This window comes from Urocampus carinirostris, chromosome 12, assembly GCF_059441175.1.
Source record: "Urocampus carinirostris isolate Australia breed hairy pipefish chromosome 12, RoL_Ucar_1.0, whole genome shotgun sequence".
Classification (NCBI taxonomy): domain Eukaryota; kingdom Metazoa; phylum Chordata; class Actinopteri; order Syngnathiformes; family Syngnathidae; genus Urocampus; species Urocampus carinirostris.
The window spans coordinates 4,639,615-4,657,909 of record NC_142360.1 but is presented as its reverse complement, the minus strand read 5'-3'; the positions used below and the strand labels follow the sequence as shown (position 1 = coordinate 4,657,909).

At 41.1% G+C, this 18,295-nt stretch overlaps 1 protein-coding gene across 1 annotated transcript in view; it reads left to right on the top strand.

The window, feature by feature from the left end:
- yjefn3 (YjeF N-terminal domain containing 3) overlaps nt 1–18,295 on the top strand; it is a 68,884-nt gene that overhangs the window by 36,466 nt on the left and 14,123 nt on the right. The window contains exon 2 of the mRNA XM_088349405.1: nt 11,028–11,136. Within this exon, the coding sequence (XP_088205531.1) occupies nt 11,028–11,136 (109 nt within the window). The remainder of the gene's footprint in view (nt 1–11,027; nt 11,137–18,295) is intronic.

The window sequence follows — 18,295 nt, the reverse complement described above, 5'->3', positions numbered from 1 at the left end:
AGGCTTTTTAACAAGGCCCGCTAAACAAAAATGTTACAAATATAAATAAGTACTTCTAATAAAAAAAATTGGTGCCAATATTTGGCATCTGCATGTATATCCATTCATGAACGCATATGGAAAAATTGGATGTGCCTACATTATCTTTTTTTCTACATGGTATCGGATCGAGAGACTGTAACCAGGAACACAAAAACCAAATCCATCTTTTTTTCCAGGCCCCTCGCCTAATAATAAAATCATTTAACAAATACAGTATTCTGACATTTGCTTTTATTGCTTTCTTATAATGAAAAATGTGGTTCTATTTTTATTATTCGACACCTGAAAAAAAGATTGCTCAAGAGGCCGGGCTTAGGTTATTTTGACTATTATTTCGCACTTTTGTTTGTTATTTTGACTATGATTGAGAGATTGTGCATTGTTTAGATCATTGCCATCATTAGCCAATTACATTGCTGTTTTTTTATCTCCACAACCTAGAAAATATGAATACAAACAAGGACTTTTAGAACATACTTGAGTGTTTTGTATGGTCCTCTCCGGTTTTGCTTGTGAGCTATTAATGTCAGTGATGTCTTCTCTCCTTGTTTTGAGTGTCAATTAACTATAAACCATCTCATCTCAATTTGGACCGGCCAATTCACCTGAAATGCATGTTTTTGGAATGTGGGAGGAAACCGGAGTGCCTGGAGGAAACCCACGCAAGCACGGGGAGAACATACAAACTCCTCACAGGAAGTTTGGAGCTGGATTTGAACCCACGCAGAAGGTTCTCCCAAGACATGAACTGTGCCGCACATGCACTAACCACTGCGCCGCCGTGCTGCCCAACTATAAACCAATAATCTGGAAAATATAAACCAATAATCTGGAAAATATTTAGTACCCGCGATTTAAAAAGTATGCCAACCCCTGGTAAGGACTGGGGAGTAAGTAAAATTTAAATGAGAGAGGCGAGAAGGTTGCCATGGAGATGTAAATCAGCCCAAGTAAGACCGGAAATCTCTCAAAGAGCTAAATTAGGCAACAAACACAACAACGAAAAAAAACCCATGATGCAATGTCGGTCTCATCACTGCAACAACAACCTCAGGAAGCGTTCATGAAAGCAAAACGATTTGTCACTATGACAAAGAAACGGAAGTAAACGAATCAACAGCAACAAAACAACGATTTATCGAAGCGATCAATTCAATGTGGCGATCTAAGTGAATCTGGAGCCGCTGATGTGATAAGCATCCATGAGCAGTAGGAGGACGTCATGCCGTGAACATCAACATATGGAGGCACAGGGGTTATCCCCCCCGCCTACCCTTGGGCCAGCTGGGGCTCCTGAAGTGCCACCTGATCCTTCGTCTTGGCATTATAGGATGCTGGGCTCTGGCGTTTTCTTCGCTTTGCTGATATGTGGCAATGGTTGCTCATTTTGCAAAACTTGAGGGTAAATATGTATATTTTGCAGTGTTACCCGATTTTTACGGTTATTCCATTCCTTAACCCACCTGTATCAAGTATATCAACATAAAATATATTAGTGTCATCCAGGGAATGTGGCTACTAGTGCAGTTTAGTATCCTGCATCCGGGATACAGTAACCCCTTGTGTATTAGGCTTAATTGGGACCAGAACCTCCTGGGATATGCGAAAGATCCACATAGTAGTCAAATTTTTAACATGTGTTATGCTGGCCCCCGCTTGCAGCAAGTCGGCCGGGGATAGTGGATCGTGGCTGCATGAGTGTTGTTCATTTTAGAAAGAAAGAACTGAAAAACAGCCCTCAAACATACATAAGTTTGCTCTGTCGGCCCTCCTTTTCTCAGATAAAGTCGACTGGAGATAATAAAATGCGGCTAAAACAGTGTAGCTATGACAAGTGAGCCACAATGGCACACTTCAGCTATCATTCAGCAATAGTCAACCAGGGATATTGGATCCTAGTATAGGTGCTGTTCATTTTAGGAACGGAAAAAAGAGCTGTCATGCATGACAAAAGTGCCTTCTGATGGACCTTGCTCGCAACAATATGGGATAGGGTATAATGGTTTGCAGCCGGATGGATGCTGTTCATTTTTGACGTAAAAAACAGAAAGAAGGGCTGCCACACACAAAATAGGTTTCCTCTCAGTCACCCGCTCTCAGCAATAGTTGACTAGATATAATGGATTAGAGTACAACCAAAACAGTGCAGTTAATGTTTTGTAAGCCACAATGGTACAAAAGAACATGCTCTCCTGGGCCCTGCTCTCAGCAATTGTCGATCGGGGATAACAGATCGCAGTCACAACTGTGCAATTCATTTTAGGCGGGATTAAAGGGCACGCGTACTGACAAAAGTGCCATCTGCCGAACCCTGATTGCAGCAACATGGGATTAGGTTTAAAGGATCGAGGCTGCACAAGCGCAGGTAATTTAAGGTTGGAATAATGGCAATAAGGAGCAGTCAGGCCTGACAAAGTGTGCTCTTCCTGGTCCCACTCGAAGCAATATGCGTTTGGGGATAATGGATTGCTTCAGCGGCCCGAAATAAAACATGTGATAGGCTTACATTTTTGTTTAATATTTCAATTTTTTTAAATGAATATTCATCAACCCGTAATGCTCACAGGCTGCAAAGTACAAAGCGTGAAGTAACAATAACATTGTAAAACTAATTTGAAAATAGTCTGCTTTAGTCAAATATTAGCACATTTTCTTAAGTATGGGACCCATAACAAGGACATCATTTTTCGAAGTAAACTTTCCGATACATATCTGCTCGGTTGCACTACAGAATTGGAGGCTGCACTTAAGTGAACTCTAGTAAAATGGATGCGATCATCATGTTGGTACAGACAGAACCTCCTGGACAATTTTGATTATTTTTTTTCTGTAGCAATTTACGGAAATTGGATTATGTGTGTGGCCTGCCGTCGCCTGGCGAGCTGCCCGGTGTTTCTTTACGGCATAAACTCAACTTAATGAGGACAGCACAAGATGGATGGATTGGAGATTCCCTACCGATGTGTTCCGAGATATCAGGTGTGCTTGCAGGGAATAATACGATTTGATTCGAATATTTTTTCACGAGGACAGAGATGCGTTTTGGCAGAAGAAACATTTGCCAGGAAATAGTGTATTTTCAGAACAAAAACTCGCAGTTCTTTTTATAGTCTGGCTGGGAGGTGCGACTTATACTCCGGTGAGACTTATATGTGAAAATATTAACACACAACTATATTATTGAGTTTTACATTTTTATTACCGGCACCTAGATTTTGTGTTGATTATTTTGTGTATTGACTGTACACCCATTTGAAATTTCTTGTGATTAAGGTCTACAGCCCCTAGCAAAAAGGCATGGAATCATCAGTCTCTGGCAAGCATTTTATTCTGTAGAAAAAAACTCCGATCACAAACATGAAACAATCGTAAGGTCATTCCAACAACATTAACATTGTAATTCCAACAACATTAACAATAACATTGTAATTGTCAGTAATTGTTACTTTTATAGAGTAAGTGCAGGGAAATAAATGTGGAATCACTCAATTCTGAAGAAAAAATAATGGAATCAGTGGATTGTGTGTAGAAAATAAGGACAAACCCAATCAATTTACTTTCCTTAATTGGGCACCTGGTTTAGATTAAGTCTGCTCATTAGTCAGCAGTTAAAAATAGTGCAGTTATCATACATTGGAAGGCTCCCGGACTAAGTGGATTGTCAAGAATCATGGCTCCAACAAAGGAGATGCCTCTTGAGACCAAAGACCGGATCCTCAAACTTTGTGAAGAAGGTAACTCTATTCGTATGGTTGCCAAAGATGTGGGCTGTTCACAGTCAGCTGTATCAAAGATTTCAAACAGCATGGGAATGTTGTTAAAGTCAAGCATACTGGTAGGCCAAGGAAGACATGTAGGCGTCAAGACAAACAACTAAAGGCCCTATGTCTTGAAAACAAAAAAAATACAACAAAACAAATGAAGAGGAAATTGAAGGAAGTTGGAGTCAAGGTATGTGACAGAACTGTGCAAAATCTCCTAAAGGAAATGGGTTTTATATATAGGAAAACTAAAAAGAAAATATTGTTGGTGCTTTAACACTAAAGAACAGGACTGCAAAAGGCTAAGGAAGGCAATAATGGACTGTGGATGACTGGAAGATAGCTGCCCGCTGCCCGAAGATAGCTGAGATGGGCTCCAGCACCCCCGCGACCCTACTGAGGATAAGCGGTGCACATAATGGATGAATGTCTTACAATCTAAGGCCGTCTAGGCATCGGTAGTTCATACGGTTCCAAAGTTTCAGATGCAATTACTAACCAGCTCATATCTCAAGGCACAATGGAATATCCAAACAAACGTTCCCCTTCGCCGTACATCTCCGCATGCAAAACGATTCCCTGCGGCGATTGCTAGGGATTTTTCTTCTTTCTCTTGACACTTTTAATCAAAAGTGTGGTGAGCGCCCGCTATCAAGATGAAAACTGATTTCTCTGTCAGTTCCTCTCACAGGGGAGACCAGTGGCAGGTCCGCTAGTGTTAGTTGAGCCCCTTATCGTTACAGAAATCGAGTGCAGCGGGATGGGGGTTAATGGGAAGCCAACGCAACTGTTTCGCTCCTGCTGTGTGGGTGAAAAATGGCAGCTATTGTCCCCTTGAGTATTTGTTGCTTATATGATGCAGATGCTCTATAGGGGAAGGCGACATTATGCAGTAAGCTAGCGCATGTGAGTGGGATTTTTACGACACTCTCGCCGTATCCCTTGACTGTCGTTTATCTATCAGCTGTTGTTCTTTGTAGCTTTCTGCTTCAACCTCCACCGGGATTGTTTTATAGTTTCAGTTTTCTGCTCATTAAAAGCTTTCGGGATCATAGTCGAGCAGTGCTAACAATGACGCTAAGCTCCCCGTTGACTGCACTAGGGAAATCAACTATTCCTGAGGGGCAATATAAGAGGCACTAGTTCTCAGGATGCATTACAAAAATACGGTCATAAAACGAGGTGCTTGCACGCTGATTCTGTCAGATGATGCTTGGTTGCATCAAGCCAGGGGTGCTCTGCCTTTTACGGCTTGCAAGCTAATTACAAAATGAGTCAAATGGAATGGTCTACCTACCACATAAAACGCAGAACATGGTCATCCTTTCTATTTTATACAGGGAGTGCAGAATTATTAGGCAAGTTGTATTTTTGAGGATTAATTTTATTATTGAACAACAACCATGTTCTTAATGAACCCAAAAGTCTCATTAATATCAAAGCTGAATATTTTGGAAGTTGGAGTGGGGCTTTTTTAGTTTTAGCTATTTTAGGAGGATATCTGTGTGTGCAGGTGACTATTACTGTGCTTAATTATTAGGCAACTTAACAAAAAACAAATGTATACCCATTTCAATTATTTATTTTCATCAGGGAAACCAATATAACAGCTCAACATTCATAAATATACATTTCTGACATTCAAAAACAAAACAAAAACAAATCAGTGACCAATATAGCCACCTTTCTTTGCAAGGACACTCAAAAGCCTGCCATCCATGGATTCTGTCAGTGCTTTGATCTGTTCACAATCAACATTGCGTGCAGGAGCAACCACAGCCTCCCAGACACTGTTCAGAGAGGTGTACTGTTTTCCCTCCTTGTAAATCTCACATTTGATGAGGGACCACAGGTTCTCTATGGGGTTCAGATCAGGTGAACAAGGAGGCCATGTCATTAGTTTTTCTTCTTTTAGACCCTTTCTTGCCAGCCACGCTGTGGAGTACTTGGATGCGTGTGATGGAGCGTTGTCCTGCATGAAAATCATGTTTTTCTTGAAGGATGCGGACTTCTTCCTGTACCACTGCTTGAAGAAGGTGTCTTCCAGAAACTGGCAGTAGGACTGGGAGTTGAGCTTGAGTCCATCCTCAACCCGAAAAGGCCCCACAAGCTCATCTTTGATGATACCAGCCCATACCAGTACCCCACCTCCACCTTGCTGGCGTCTGAGGCGGACTGGAGCTCTCTGCCCTTTACCGATCCAGCCACGGGCCCATCCATCTGGCCCATCAAGACTCACTCTCATTTCATCAGTCCATAAAACCTTAGAAAAATCCGTCTTGAGATTTTTCTTTGCCGAGTCTTGACGTTTCAGCTTGTGTGTCTTGTTCAGTGGTGGAAGTTTTTCAGCCTTTCTTACCTTGGCCATGTCTCTGAGTATTGCACACCTTGTGCTTTTGGGCACTCCAGTGATGTTGCAGCTCTGAAATATGGCAAAACTGGTGGCAAGTGGCATCTTGGCAGCTGTACGCTTGACTTTTCTCAGTTCACGGGCAGTTATTTTGCGCCTTGGTTTTTCTACACGCTTCTTGCGACCCTGTTGACTATTTTGAATGTAACGCTTGATTGTTCGATGATCACGCTTCAGAAGCTTGGCAATTTTAAGAGTGCTGCATCCCTCTGCAAGATATCTCACTATTTTTGACTTTTCAGAGCCTGTCAAGTCCCTCTTCTGACCCATTTTGCCAAAGGAAAGGAAGTTGCCTAATAATTATGCACACCTGATATAGGGTGTTGATGTCATTAGACCACACCCCTTCTCATTACAGAGATGCACATCACCTGATATGCTTAATTGGTAGTAGGCTTTCGAGCCTATACAGCTTGGAGTAAGACAACATGCATAAAGAGGATGATGTGGTCAAAAGACTCATTTGCCTAATAATTCTGCACTCCCTGTATTATTCTTTCATACTATACTTTCTTACTTTATATTTGATTTCTATTACAGTGGAACCTCGGTTCTCGACCAAAATCCGTTCCAGAACCTTATTCGAAAAGCGATTTGTTCGAACACCGAAATCATTTTTCCCATTACAAATAATGTAAATCGTTTTCATCCGTTCCAACACCCTGAATGTTTACCTTTGTTTACCTTTAAGACACAAATAACATAAACATAAATGTAACCCAGGCTAATCGTACGTTCGCGTTATGGTAATCTTCCGTACGAAAGATTATGCTAACATGAACGATTTTTTACCTTTTGTGGTAGTCAGCAGACGGCGCAGGTGGACAGTGGAGAGGGATGGAGGAGGAAGGAAAATTATTGTTTGGAAGGAGAGTCCCCTTCCATAAAATCTTCGGGGAGCTCTTCTGTGAGAGGGGTGCTCACACGTTCCAATCTCTTTGCTACGGATGACTCGGCTACAGGATTTTATTTTCTCTTAAAATATCTATCCAATGACACTTGTTTCTGCCTTCTTTTTAGCACTTTTCGGAAGTGGTTCATGACAGTGTCGTTAAAGTCATTGATGACTCTGGTGGCTGCAGCTTCATCGGGGTGGTGGAGTTCGACGAAATTCTGTAACTCGGCCCATTTGCTACACATTTGTTTAATCTCGGACGTCCCCTAGTGTAGTGGAGGTGTAGTTGCACCTGAGAAAATTAAAAGGAGTAAAAAAAAAAGTGATGTGAAACATCTACCCCTAGACGGTACCACTGCACTACAGTTAGCCATAGCTGTATCGCGGAATACTTAACGTGGTTTTGCGACTTCACGTATTTTCATCACCCGCATGCCGCTCAGCATCCCACCCTCGCGTACGCACTCACGCGTCGTACTGGCATTCGAACTCCGATTTTTGTTCCAACTACGAAGCAAGAATTTCTTGAATTTTTTTGTTCAGACTCTGATTTGTTCCAACTGTGAGTCGTTCAAAAACCGAGATTCCACTGTATATTGTTTGTTAAGGCAACATCCATTGCAGCCTGGTCATCCTAGAAGGAGGATAACCTCATGTGCGCTCCCTACTCAAGGTTTCTTCATTTCCCCCATGCTGAGGTTTTTGAGTTTTTCCTTGCCCTACTGTAGGTTTTAGATCAGGGTATGGTAAAATAATAATCTGTAGTTTGCAATAATCTGTGGTCTGTGCAGCCCTTCGAGACTCCTTAAAAGCGTCACAAATAAACATGACTTGACTTTTTTAAAGGACGTGGACTCAGCATGTGAGTTATTTGCAAAATTATACAGTCGAATGAAATATGAAATAATTAAAGTATAAAATAAACAAAAAATGACCAGGTTGCAATGGATGCAGCACTAACAAACAACATTTTTTCATTGTTTTATGTTATAGAATATTTTTCCTATCCATCCGTAAGGTGAATAAAGAGGAGGAAATTAAAAAATGTCTTGATTATGAAATTAATCTTTGCAGCATGGCGGCGCAGTAGTTAGGGCGTGTGCGGCACAGTTCTGAGGTCATGAGATCAAACCTCCTGTGTGGTGTTTGCATGTTCTCCCCGTGCTTGCTTGGGTTTCCTCTGGGCACTCCCGTTTCCTCCCACATTCCAAAAACATGCATGTCAGGTTAATTGGACGGTCCAAATTGTCCCTAGGTGTGAATGAGCAAGTGAGTTGTCTGTCCCTGTGTGCCCTGCGACTGGATGGCAACCAGTTCAGGGTGTCCCCTGCCCTCTGCCCAAAGATAGCTGGGATGGGCTATAGCACCCCCGCGACCCTACTGAGTATAAGCGGAGCAGATAATGGATGGATGGATGGAAATTAATCTTTAGTTGCAGCCCTAATCCCTATTGTCTTGTATTGTTGAGAGTGCCTCTGGAAACGTAGCTTTTCTCCCCCTTGATAAACAACAATTTCAATTCTTTGATATTGGAATTCCTTCATGCTCTGGGGTAATTGCTAAATATTTCATTTGTTGTTCAAATGTCATCGCATAATAACATTTCCCCGCCGCTAACCCCGACAAGCGTCTGTCGTCGCCGATGTGATGAGGTGAACTCGTTTCGCACCGCTTGACACCCCGGCGACCGCATCACCGATGCTAATCGTATTTACGCAGCTTTCCGATTCCTTGAAGCTACAGCTCTATTCTTCTATGTGTGTGTTGGGCTAGCCTACGTGAGCTGCGCTGTTGGCATTTACCTGAGCCGGCGGAGCGACTCCAGCTGTCACACACAGCTCACCTCGGGGTTGTTTCCTGGGCTACTGAGACAAGTTGATCTTTGCGAAGATTATTTCTGCTAGCGAGGAGCGCCAAACAGTGTGACGACCTCGCTTGTTGTCTTTGCCCTTAAGGAGGTGATTACATTTCTGCCAGAAATACAAATAAAGGTCGTTAGATGTTTACGCTGCTAGCGTTTTACTGTCAAATGATGCGGAATGAGATTCAGTAGTTTTTTGGGGCAAAATTTTTTTGTCAATCGATTTTGTCCTCCCCTGCAAATTCATTTCGAAAATGGCATCACTGACGATAATTGTTTTGTGAGAAAAGGGCTAAGAACTGCCAACAAGCTTCGTACAGCCTTTTCATAGAAAAATTCAACTACTAGTTAAGGACTTTCACAGCCAATTTTCCAATTCATCCAGTACAACCATGTATCCATTATCTGCACAGCTTATCCTCAGTAGGGTCGCGCAGGATCAGGAGCCCATCCCAGCAATCTTCAGGCAGTGGGCAGGGGACACCCTGAACTGGTTGCCAGCCAGTCGCAGGGCACACGGAGACAGACAATTCACTCACTCATTCATACCTAGGGACAATTTGGACCGGCCAATTAACCTGACATGCATGTTCTTGGAATGTGGGAGGAAACGGGAGTGCCCGGAGCAAACGGGAGTGCCCGGAGGAAACCCACGCAAGCAAGGGGAGACCATGCAAATTCTGCACAGGAAGGCTGGTAGCTGGGTTTGATCCCATGACCTCAAAACTGTGCCGTAAATGCGCGAACCACGCAGCCGCCGTGTCGCCTTAATCCAGTACCATTAAAAGAAAAAATCTGATGTGAATCATGTATTTTGAAGACCTGCAAATATATCTGCGATCTACATAAGTAATTTTTAATCTTGCGTGTGCATTTCTCAAAACACATTTTCAGATCTTGTGTAATTTGCGAATATATTTGTTTTTGAGACAAATCTCTCCCCATATAGTTGTTGGGCATGGGCGTAAAAAGCCCCCAAATTTAACCCAAGCACCCCCAAAAATAATAGCGTTTTAAAAACTCTTTTGCTTGACAATGGACAGGATAGGCTTAAATATAATGAAAAACTTACTGAAATATAACAAATGTAAAACAAAACAAAAACAAAATTTCAGTCCATTTGATTCCTGGCACCGCTCTCGCCCCCCGCTTCTCTTTTTCTTTTGGTCTTTCTTTCTAACAGTCTCCCTCTCTTTTTTTTCTGTCTCTCTCCTTATCACTCCAGCCCTCCATTCTTTCCTTCGTTCTACTCTCCTTTCCTTTCCTTGACTCTCTCCCTCCCTCTTTTCTTCATTCATTCATTCTTTCTTTCCTTCCTTCCTATCTCTAGATTTATATCTCTCTGCCACTATTTCTCTCTGTCGTTTTCAATCTCACCTTATCTTTCTGTCTCTTCCTCTACTTTTCATTCTCTTTTTCTCTCTTACTATCTCTCTTTCTGTCTCTCATTTCCTTTTTCTCTCTCGCTTTCTCTCCCTTTCTGTTCTTTTTTTCCTCTCAAGTCAAGTCAAATCTTCCTATAGACTTTATCACAATAAGTCTCCATGGGTTGCATAGACCAGTATAACAGACAACAGATTAGTATTACAACATCTGATTTACTCTCCTACTGTCTTCCTCCGATCTCTCTTCCGATCTCTCTCTCGACGTGGCCCCTGAGCTCAAGTGAATGTAACAGCCCTGGTTTGAACAGAGACAATTATGACATCACGTTTCATTCTTGAAAGTTGCAATGCCAACATGACCCACTAAACGGCAGCACAACGAAGGGGAAAGCATCAAGGGTCGTCCCACCTAAACACACATGAAAAGCAGCACCATTAGTTGAGCTGTTGCCATGGAGAAGAACTTGACACACCCGCGGAACTATTTTGCAACTAGGGGAGGAACTTCTTTGAACAGAAATAGTGCTTTCACCGCGTCTTGTGGTATGTAGTATCATTTTCAAATATTGAGATTTAGATTTTCAATAGTAAAGTATGTTTCATGATATTGGCATAAAAATATATTTTACTACGCAGCCTTTATTTTTTTAAGCTTATGGTTTGTGTGTTTCAGCAAAGGCGAGGCGAGCGCCATTGAGACGGAACTGGTGCGGGACTACAAGTTTGGGCTGCAGCAGCTTATCGAGATCTGGGGACACGCCTGTGCGCTCGCTGTCTCCAAGGTTTGTACTTAAAAAAATGTTGCTGATATTATTTTAATTAGAAAAGCATTGCATGTACAGAACGGTGTGTAGAACTTTTTTTTTTTTTTTTAAACAAAAACAACAGTGTAAATTAGTGGTTCTAACAACTGGGGTGTGAGGTTGTATGAGATCTTGTTGTTGACTTAAAAAAATAGTATATTTTTTCTTATTGTAAGATGTATATATATATAAAAAAAACCTCCATCAGCAGAGAGCCCCGACAGCATACACTGGTTTACCCCCTCTGTATCATCTGTATCGATATCAGTCATTCTTAACTATCCTTCGCCATTCACATCTGGGCTCAGTTGGGCATTGTTAACACATTAATTAAGTTAGTTGGTTATGTGAATGATCTCACAAAATCATTGTATTTCACCCCAAAAATCAGAATTCAGCATTAAACTCTGCAGTGTGAAGTTAACTCAGGCAGTTACTAGAAGAAATAGAACATTTGAGAGTTACGAAAACAGATTAGCTCAAACATGTATTTAATTGGGGTGATTCATTGAACTAATTGGCCAAAGTGCCAGTTGGACGAGTTTGTAGTTGCTAGTTATTTTGTGTGTTTTATTGCCTTTTTTGCCGAATATGATGCGTCACATGAAAGTTGATGATAAGGAAATATGGACAACAGTGACAACAACGTTCAAGTCGAAAAAAGGAAATGAATGTTTTATAATAGTGTTTTGTCTGTACCAGTCATTAAACTGTGCAGCCCCCTGAGACTTATAAAAATAAACATGACTCGACTTGAGAAAATATTAAACTTTTTTCTTTAAGTGTTTTCAATCATTTCTTTAAGGGAAACAATCATCGCAAGTTTTAAAAAAACATTTTTTGAATTCAAATGTACTTACAGTATACAGACGCTCCCCTACTTACGATAAACAGTATATACGAACATTTTTTTCGGGATGTGGAAAAAGATCTGGACATTGCTGTATGTTAGATTTTATATTGTGTGCACCTTTTTTCGAGTACAGGACATTACTGTAGTGCTTCTTTCCGCTGCTACCAGCGTGTGGCACTGTGAGAGCGCACCCAGCATCCATCCCGAAGAACAAATCCAGCTTCCTAGTTCATTTGTAAACATTCTATACTGTATCTCCAGCGTGCTCAGAACTTTGACATATTTATTGTTTAATATCTCGTGCATCCATTTAATATGGTTCGTGTAAAGTGTAAAGAAGAGGCGAGTCGTTTCTTTTGAAATGAAAGTGGAACAAGAAAGCTTGATGCGGTTGAGAAAATTGTTGGATCACTTTTTTTCGGCCACTCTCAACTTCAACTTTCTCAATACAGAGTAAATCTAATCTGATGTTGGTATCATAAGGTGAAATTGTCGAATGGCAGGGGATAGAAACTCATGATGATTACAAAATGTGTTTTAAACCCCCTGTACCCCAGGTAAAACATAAAAATTGTGTACACATCTTAATCATTTGTAACAAAATAATATAAAGTAAGTACTTCTTATAAGTGATACATGTGTATGTGATTATAAAACAATATAAATAAATATACATGTAATGAATAAACAACACTTTCTTTGCCTTTAGTGTGATGTGACTTGACATGGTACAGTGGAGTTAGTGTGTGGATGCAGACGGGGGCGGAAGCTGCGGATTGAAATTAAAACATATTTTAAAATCTCCAATCGTGAGGAATGTCATGCCATTACAAAACTTAATTCATCTTGCGATCGAATCATCTCTTGTATCATGTTGGTCTAATATAATAATAAATAAATCCCGTAACGAAAACAAGAAGCGCCTACAAATGTCCACGTCCACTTCCCCGCTTGGTCCCGATACGGCGGCCAAAACAGGCCGCTAGCATGACATCAGCGCAATTCAAAGACAATTATGGTCAAAGGAAATGGGGCCCTGCTGCTTCTAAAATGTCCGCAAACACCACACCAATAACACAGGCGCGCACACCTTAGCTTGCCAGACGGATTATATGTACGTTCTCTGTAAATCACAATCCCCCCCCTCGTCTACCGCCGCCCACACTCAGAACCAGACTGCGGGCTACAGTATCAGTCTGAGGCCGTTCGTCACCTGAGTGGAGACAGGAGACGTTTTGTGGTAAACGGTGACTTTTTCTCATATAAAAAGCTCTGGAAAAACGAGCGTATTTGTTATTTCAGTGTTTTTCGACGGCATGTGAAAGTACACTTGAGGTATCCCCAGGACGATCGTAGAAAAATATCGTACATTCCGTCCCGTTTTTTCATCTGCCGGCGGAGGCCACGTTAAGGTTGCCGCCTGACGGTGACTTTGAAGGAAACAAACAATCAAAACGTGAGCTATGCGCTCGGCCGCTTTTACGGCCGCTCACGTCCGATGATAATCGTTTCTCCAGCAGCATGGGATGTTTTCCACAGCCAATAGCGGGCTTGCTGGGATGAATAAGTGCGTGCAATAAAAGGAGGCTGTCGGGGAAAGAAAATGACGCACAAATAGGAGCGAAATGCACAGCCGAACGGGAAAACCTTTTATTTTAGTGGAGCGAAGAAACCCGCTTGGTCTCATGAAATATGCTTTTTATTCCAAGAGGTCGACAACCCCAAATTTTGAAAGAGCCACAATGGATCGAGAAAAAAAGATGTCTGGGCCTGCAAAAGAATGAAAATACTTTAAAAAAATCAAATTTTTAAATTGAAGGAAAAAGTGAATCGTACAAAAAAGTTAGTAATTTGATAATTACTACAGTAGAACTTAATTTCTAATGTATTTTTTATGAAAAATCTATGCATATGTAACTGCGGTGTACGTGTCCCACAAAAGATCCACATTCACGCTGGACTGGATGATGAGGTTTTTATTATTACAGTTTCTGCAAATGGATAAATCACAACATTAGCTTTTCTGCTGGCTTTGATCTCTTTGATCTCATTGCAGTTCTCTCTGCTAAGACTGCAAACAAAGCATATCAAAGAGCTTTCTTTTCACTTTACAGAAAATACATTTTAGAATATCACAATACATTTTTACATCTTTACATTTTAACAAGATACTTTTAACAAGAGATCGTATAGTGGATTTTTAACGTTTACAATGGATTCAACATATTTTTCTTTCATCTGAATTTTAACCAACATCATCCTTTTTTAATGTATATGAGAAAATAGAAATAAAAACAATAATGAGTATAAAAACGGGTACAAGTTACCTGCAAATGGATAAGTCACAACATTAGCTTTTCTGCTGGCTTTGATCTCTTTGATCTCTACAAGGGGAATTCATAATTTAGTAAAACAGAAACAAAACGAAAATAAACCTAAACAGCTTGACAATATCAATCACGTTACTGTGCATGTTGAGAGATTTGTCAGCTGGGGTTATAATATTTAAAATTAACTTCTTTTGTGGAGCACCAAAAGATGTGTCTTACCATTGCAGTTCTCTCTGCTAAGACTGCCAACAAACCCCGCCTCCCGGTCACATGTCAGAAGCCAAAACCAAACCCCACCCCATACCAGCAGATGGCACTGTTGGACTCATCATTGCAGGACATTTACCAAAAACTATACACATATTTCAGCAGGAATTTCAATAAAACAAAAGTTATTACTACACCCGTTACACATATTCCAAATCTTATAATCCGGATCTTCGGCTCTTCCGGATCAAAATCCGAATCATTTCGATCCATTCCTATGCATATTGCCATGTCTTTTCCGAAGTCTTCCCGGAAGAGGCTATGCTGACGCAACTTTCCCGGAAAGTGTATGCGATCCTTTTGTCCGTAGACGACCACTTTTCTCTATGCGTTTGTCTTCGTGGGACGTCTTCCCGGTTATCACTAACTGACTCTATCTCATTGTGCTTCGATTTAAGTTCTGATCTATTCGTGCAAAATGAAAACAAAAGAGACTTTCCTGAGTGTCATATCATGGCCTGAGTGACAAAGAGGAGTTGAGAGGACCGGACATTAAAGAAAAATTTAAAGATCATACAATACTGTAACGATCACAAAGGCATGAAGAAGAAAGATATCGCGGCTTATTTTTACATGAAACCTCAAACATTGTCAGATATTCTGAAAAACGTGGTATGTATGTTTCATTAATACTGTATTTTGTGGTAGGTTTACATAATTCACCCACGGAACCCTGTTGGTGAGTCAAGAGTTCTAGTGGGACAGGTTAGGAAGTTGCACTGTCCCTTCTTCCGGTTAGGGCCCAGTCACACAGCCTTTTGCGTCCGTATCACGGGTAAAATTTTGCGATTTTTGGCCGTGGTTGCCCGCGGTAGAAAATGCGCAAAATTGGCCAACTCGCAGTTCATCCGTGGTATGCCTGCAAAACAGACGCTTCCTGTTGCGCTTCCTCATCGCGTCAGTTCCACGTCCTTCCCGCGTGTGGACCACGGGTATAAAAGCTGCCGAGCCGGGCTGTAGAAATCATAACCGCTCAAGACACAGTCCCGTGAAGATAAAGATTTCAAGCTATGGCACCAAAGAAGAAGCCAATATGTTATTATTGTAATAGTTTTTCATTTTTATTTTATTATCTTGTTATGAAATGAAAAGAAATGTCAAGAAATAAAAATGGATTAAGACGAGGTCACTACGGTGACGGGGATCCATGTTCACCTCTTGACGTCTCGAGCACAACTGACGTGTGCTCGGCAAATCGCGCTGAATATACGCGGAGAAAGGCGTTTGACCATCACACGCGTTACACACGCTAATTCACGTGATAACGCCGCGATACAGGCGCAGGACAAACGTGCTATGACCGTGCTCCACCCGCGATTACCTGCTAAGATTCCGCGTGTAACCACGCCCTGGCTGCGGCCGTAGCACGTCGTTCCGCGTCTGTACCGCGTCATATCTGCGTGTGTACCACGTGTGCTGCCCGCGGTTACCTGTGGTCTAAAGTTTTGAGCAGAGCAAAACTTTTTCGCGTGTGAATTTCTTGCCGCATGTAAAGCACGGCTGTATCTCGTCTAATCGTGATCTCAAAGCGTCCAACAGCGTCTGCTTCACGGGCAGAAATTTCTGTTCGTGATTCAGCCGCGATACAGACGCAAACGGCTGTGTAACCGGGCCCTTAGAGAGATGACAACGTGCTATTGTTGCTGCGAACTGTTTTGAACAGCTATGTCAATAAAGCCCCTATTTGCTCTGACATTTATTACTCCGCCTCAGACTCCCGTTTTCACACAATCCAATTCTCATTTTAAATGTGTGAATATAAACACGTGAATTCGTGTTTAATCGAAACCAGATGAGTTATTCATGTATTTTCTACCAAACATTCTTTTGAGGTCAGGGGCTCTGAGAATACCGGACGTCGGCTAATCTGGATACTCGGATAATCCGGATAACATTCCCAGTCCATTTGAATCTGGATTAACCGAGTTCTACTGTATTTTCAAAAGAAAACCATCACAGAAACAATACATATATTTCCCTCCCCCATCTTTTTCCATTTTTAAACATTTCTGTAAAATCTGTAGGGAGCCACTGAGGCAGCGCTAAAGAACCCCTTGCAACTCTAGAGCCGTAGTTTGCTGATCCCCGACTTAAGCTAACATACAGCATTTTCAAATGAATTATTTTTAATTTTCTTAATACAGATGACCCTAAGGATATGGAGTTAATCCAATCTGATGTTAGGATCACAAGGGGAAATTGTTGAATGGCAGGGGATAGAAATGTATGGTGATAAGAAAATGCGTTCCAAACCCACTGTAACCCAGGTAAAACATTAAAATTGTAACAAAGTAATATAAAGTAAGTTTTACTTAATGTGATACAGTATATGTGTATGTGATTAGATAACATTATAAATATACATGTGATGAATAAATGACATTTTGTTTGCCTTTGGTGTGACCTTGACCTGGTACAGTGGAGTCAGTGGGTGGTTGTAGACGGGGGCAGAAGTGGCGTATTTAAATTAAAACTGATTTTCAAATCTCTGCTAGTGAGGAATGTTATGCCATTCGAAAACTTTGTTGCCTTAGTTGCCACCTTATGCTTGATAATTGTAGATTGGTTACAACATATTCCTTAGCGATGTTAAAAATGTATGTGTTTCTTTAGTATCTCAAGCTTTCTTTCTACTATTATCAGGTTCTTGCTTCTCAAGTCTTTGGACCCACAGCTATGAAGATTTGATACAATATTCTGTTCTGTATTGATTGAAGAAAAAACAAGGGGAGGATTGTGCGAGTTCAGCCCATAGCATATCGGCATCTTCATAAAAGCTGTTCGGCAAACCAATTGCATACAGGCAGCTTTTTAAACAAAAAAAACAAAAACAGACAGGCATCTTAGAGAAGTAATTCATAATAAGCATGAATACCGTAAGGTTTGAATTGTAACCGTTTTTGGGCACACAATCTGTTTTTTATTTCATATAATGGGGAAAATTATATTCCCGGGGCGGCAGTAGCTCAGGAGGTAGAGCGCTCGTCTTGGGATCAAGGGATCCCAGTTCGAATCCCGGATCGTCCGTGTTACTTGTCGAAGTGTCCTTGGGTAAGACATTGAACCCCTAAAACCCCCAATAAGCAGGTTAGCGTCTTACATGGCTGCAATACAAGGCCGCTATTGGGAAATGTGGAGCACATTGTAAAGCGCTTTGGGAAGTCATTGACTTGAAAAGCTATATAAATGCAGATCATTTCATTTCATTTCAAAATGCTGTAACAATGGGCTGAAAAAAAAATCATATAAAAAAATCAAAACGTGAGATCATAACCTGGGGTCTACTGTATTCTGACAATGTACCTAACTTAAATTAGAGGTCGTATCTAACTTCCCCATCTACTGTTTGCTAAGTCAGACACAATTTAAACCTACTGTTTTGTGGTGTGTTGCTTTGGGAGACTACTGAGGAATACCACACTTATTAGTCATGTGAAAGTGAAAAAATAGTCATGTTAGGTGTGGTGAAATTCTAATTTATTTACAGTAAAAGGTTTCAGAGTAATATTAAAGTTTTACTTTGATTTATAGTAATTATTCTTTGTTTCTTTTTGGATTATTAAGCATTTCTCATGCCAATTTTTAAGCTTTTACAGCAATAGTTCCGTGACGGGCCACCATTCCGCCATTAAGGAGGTGACTGTTGACGGACGAGTGTCGGGGTTCGTAAGTAGAGTTCGACTGGTTA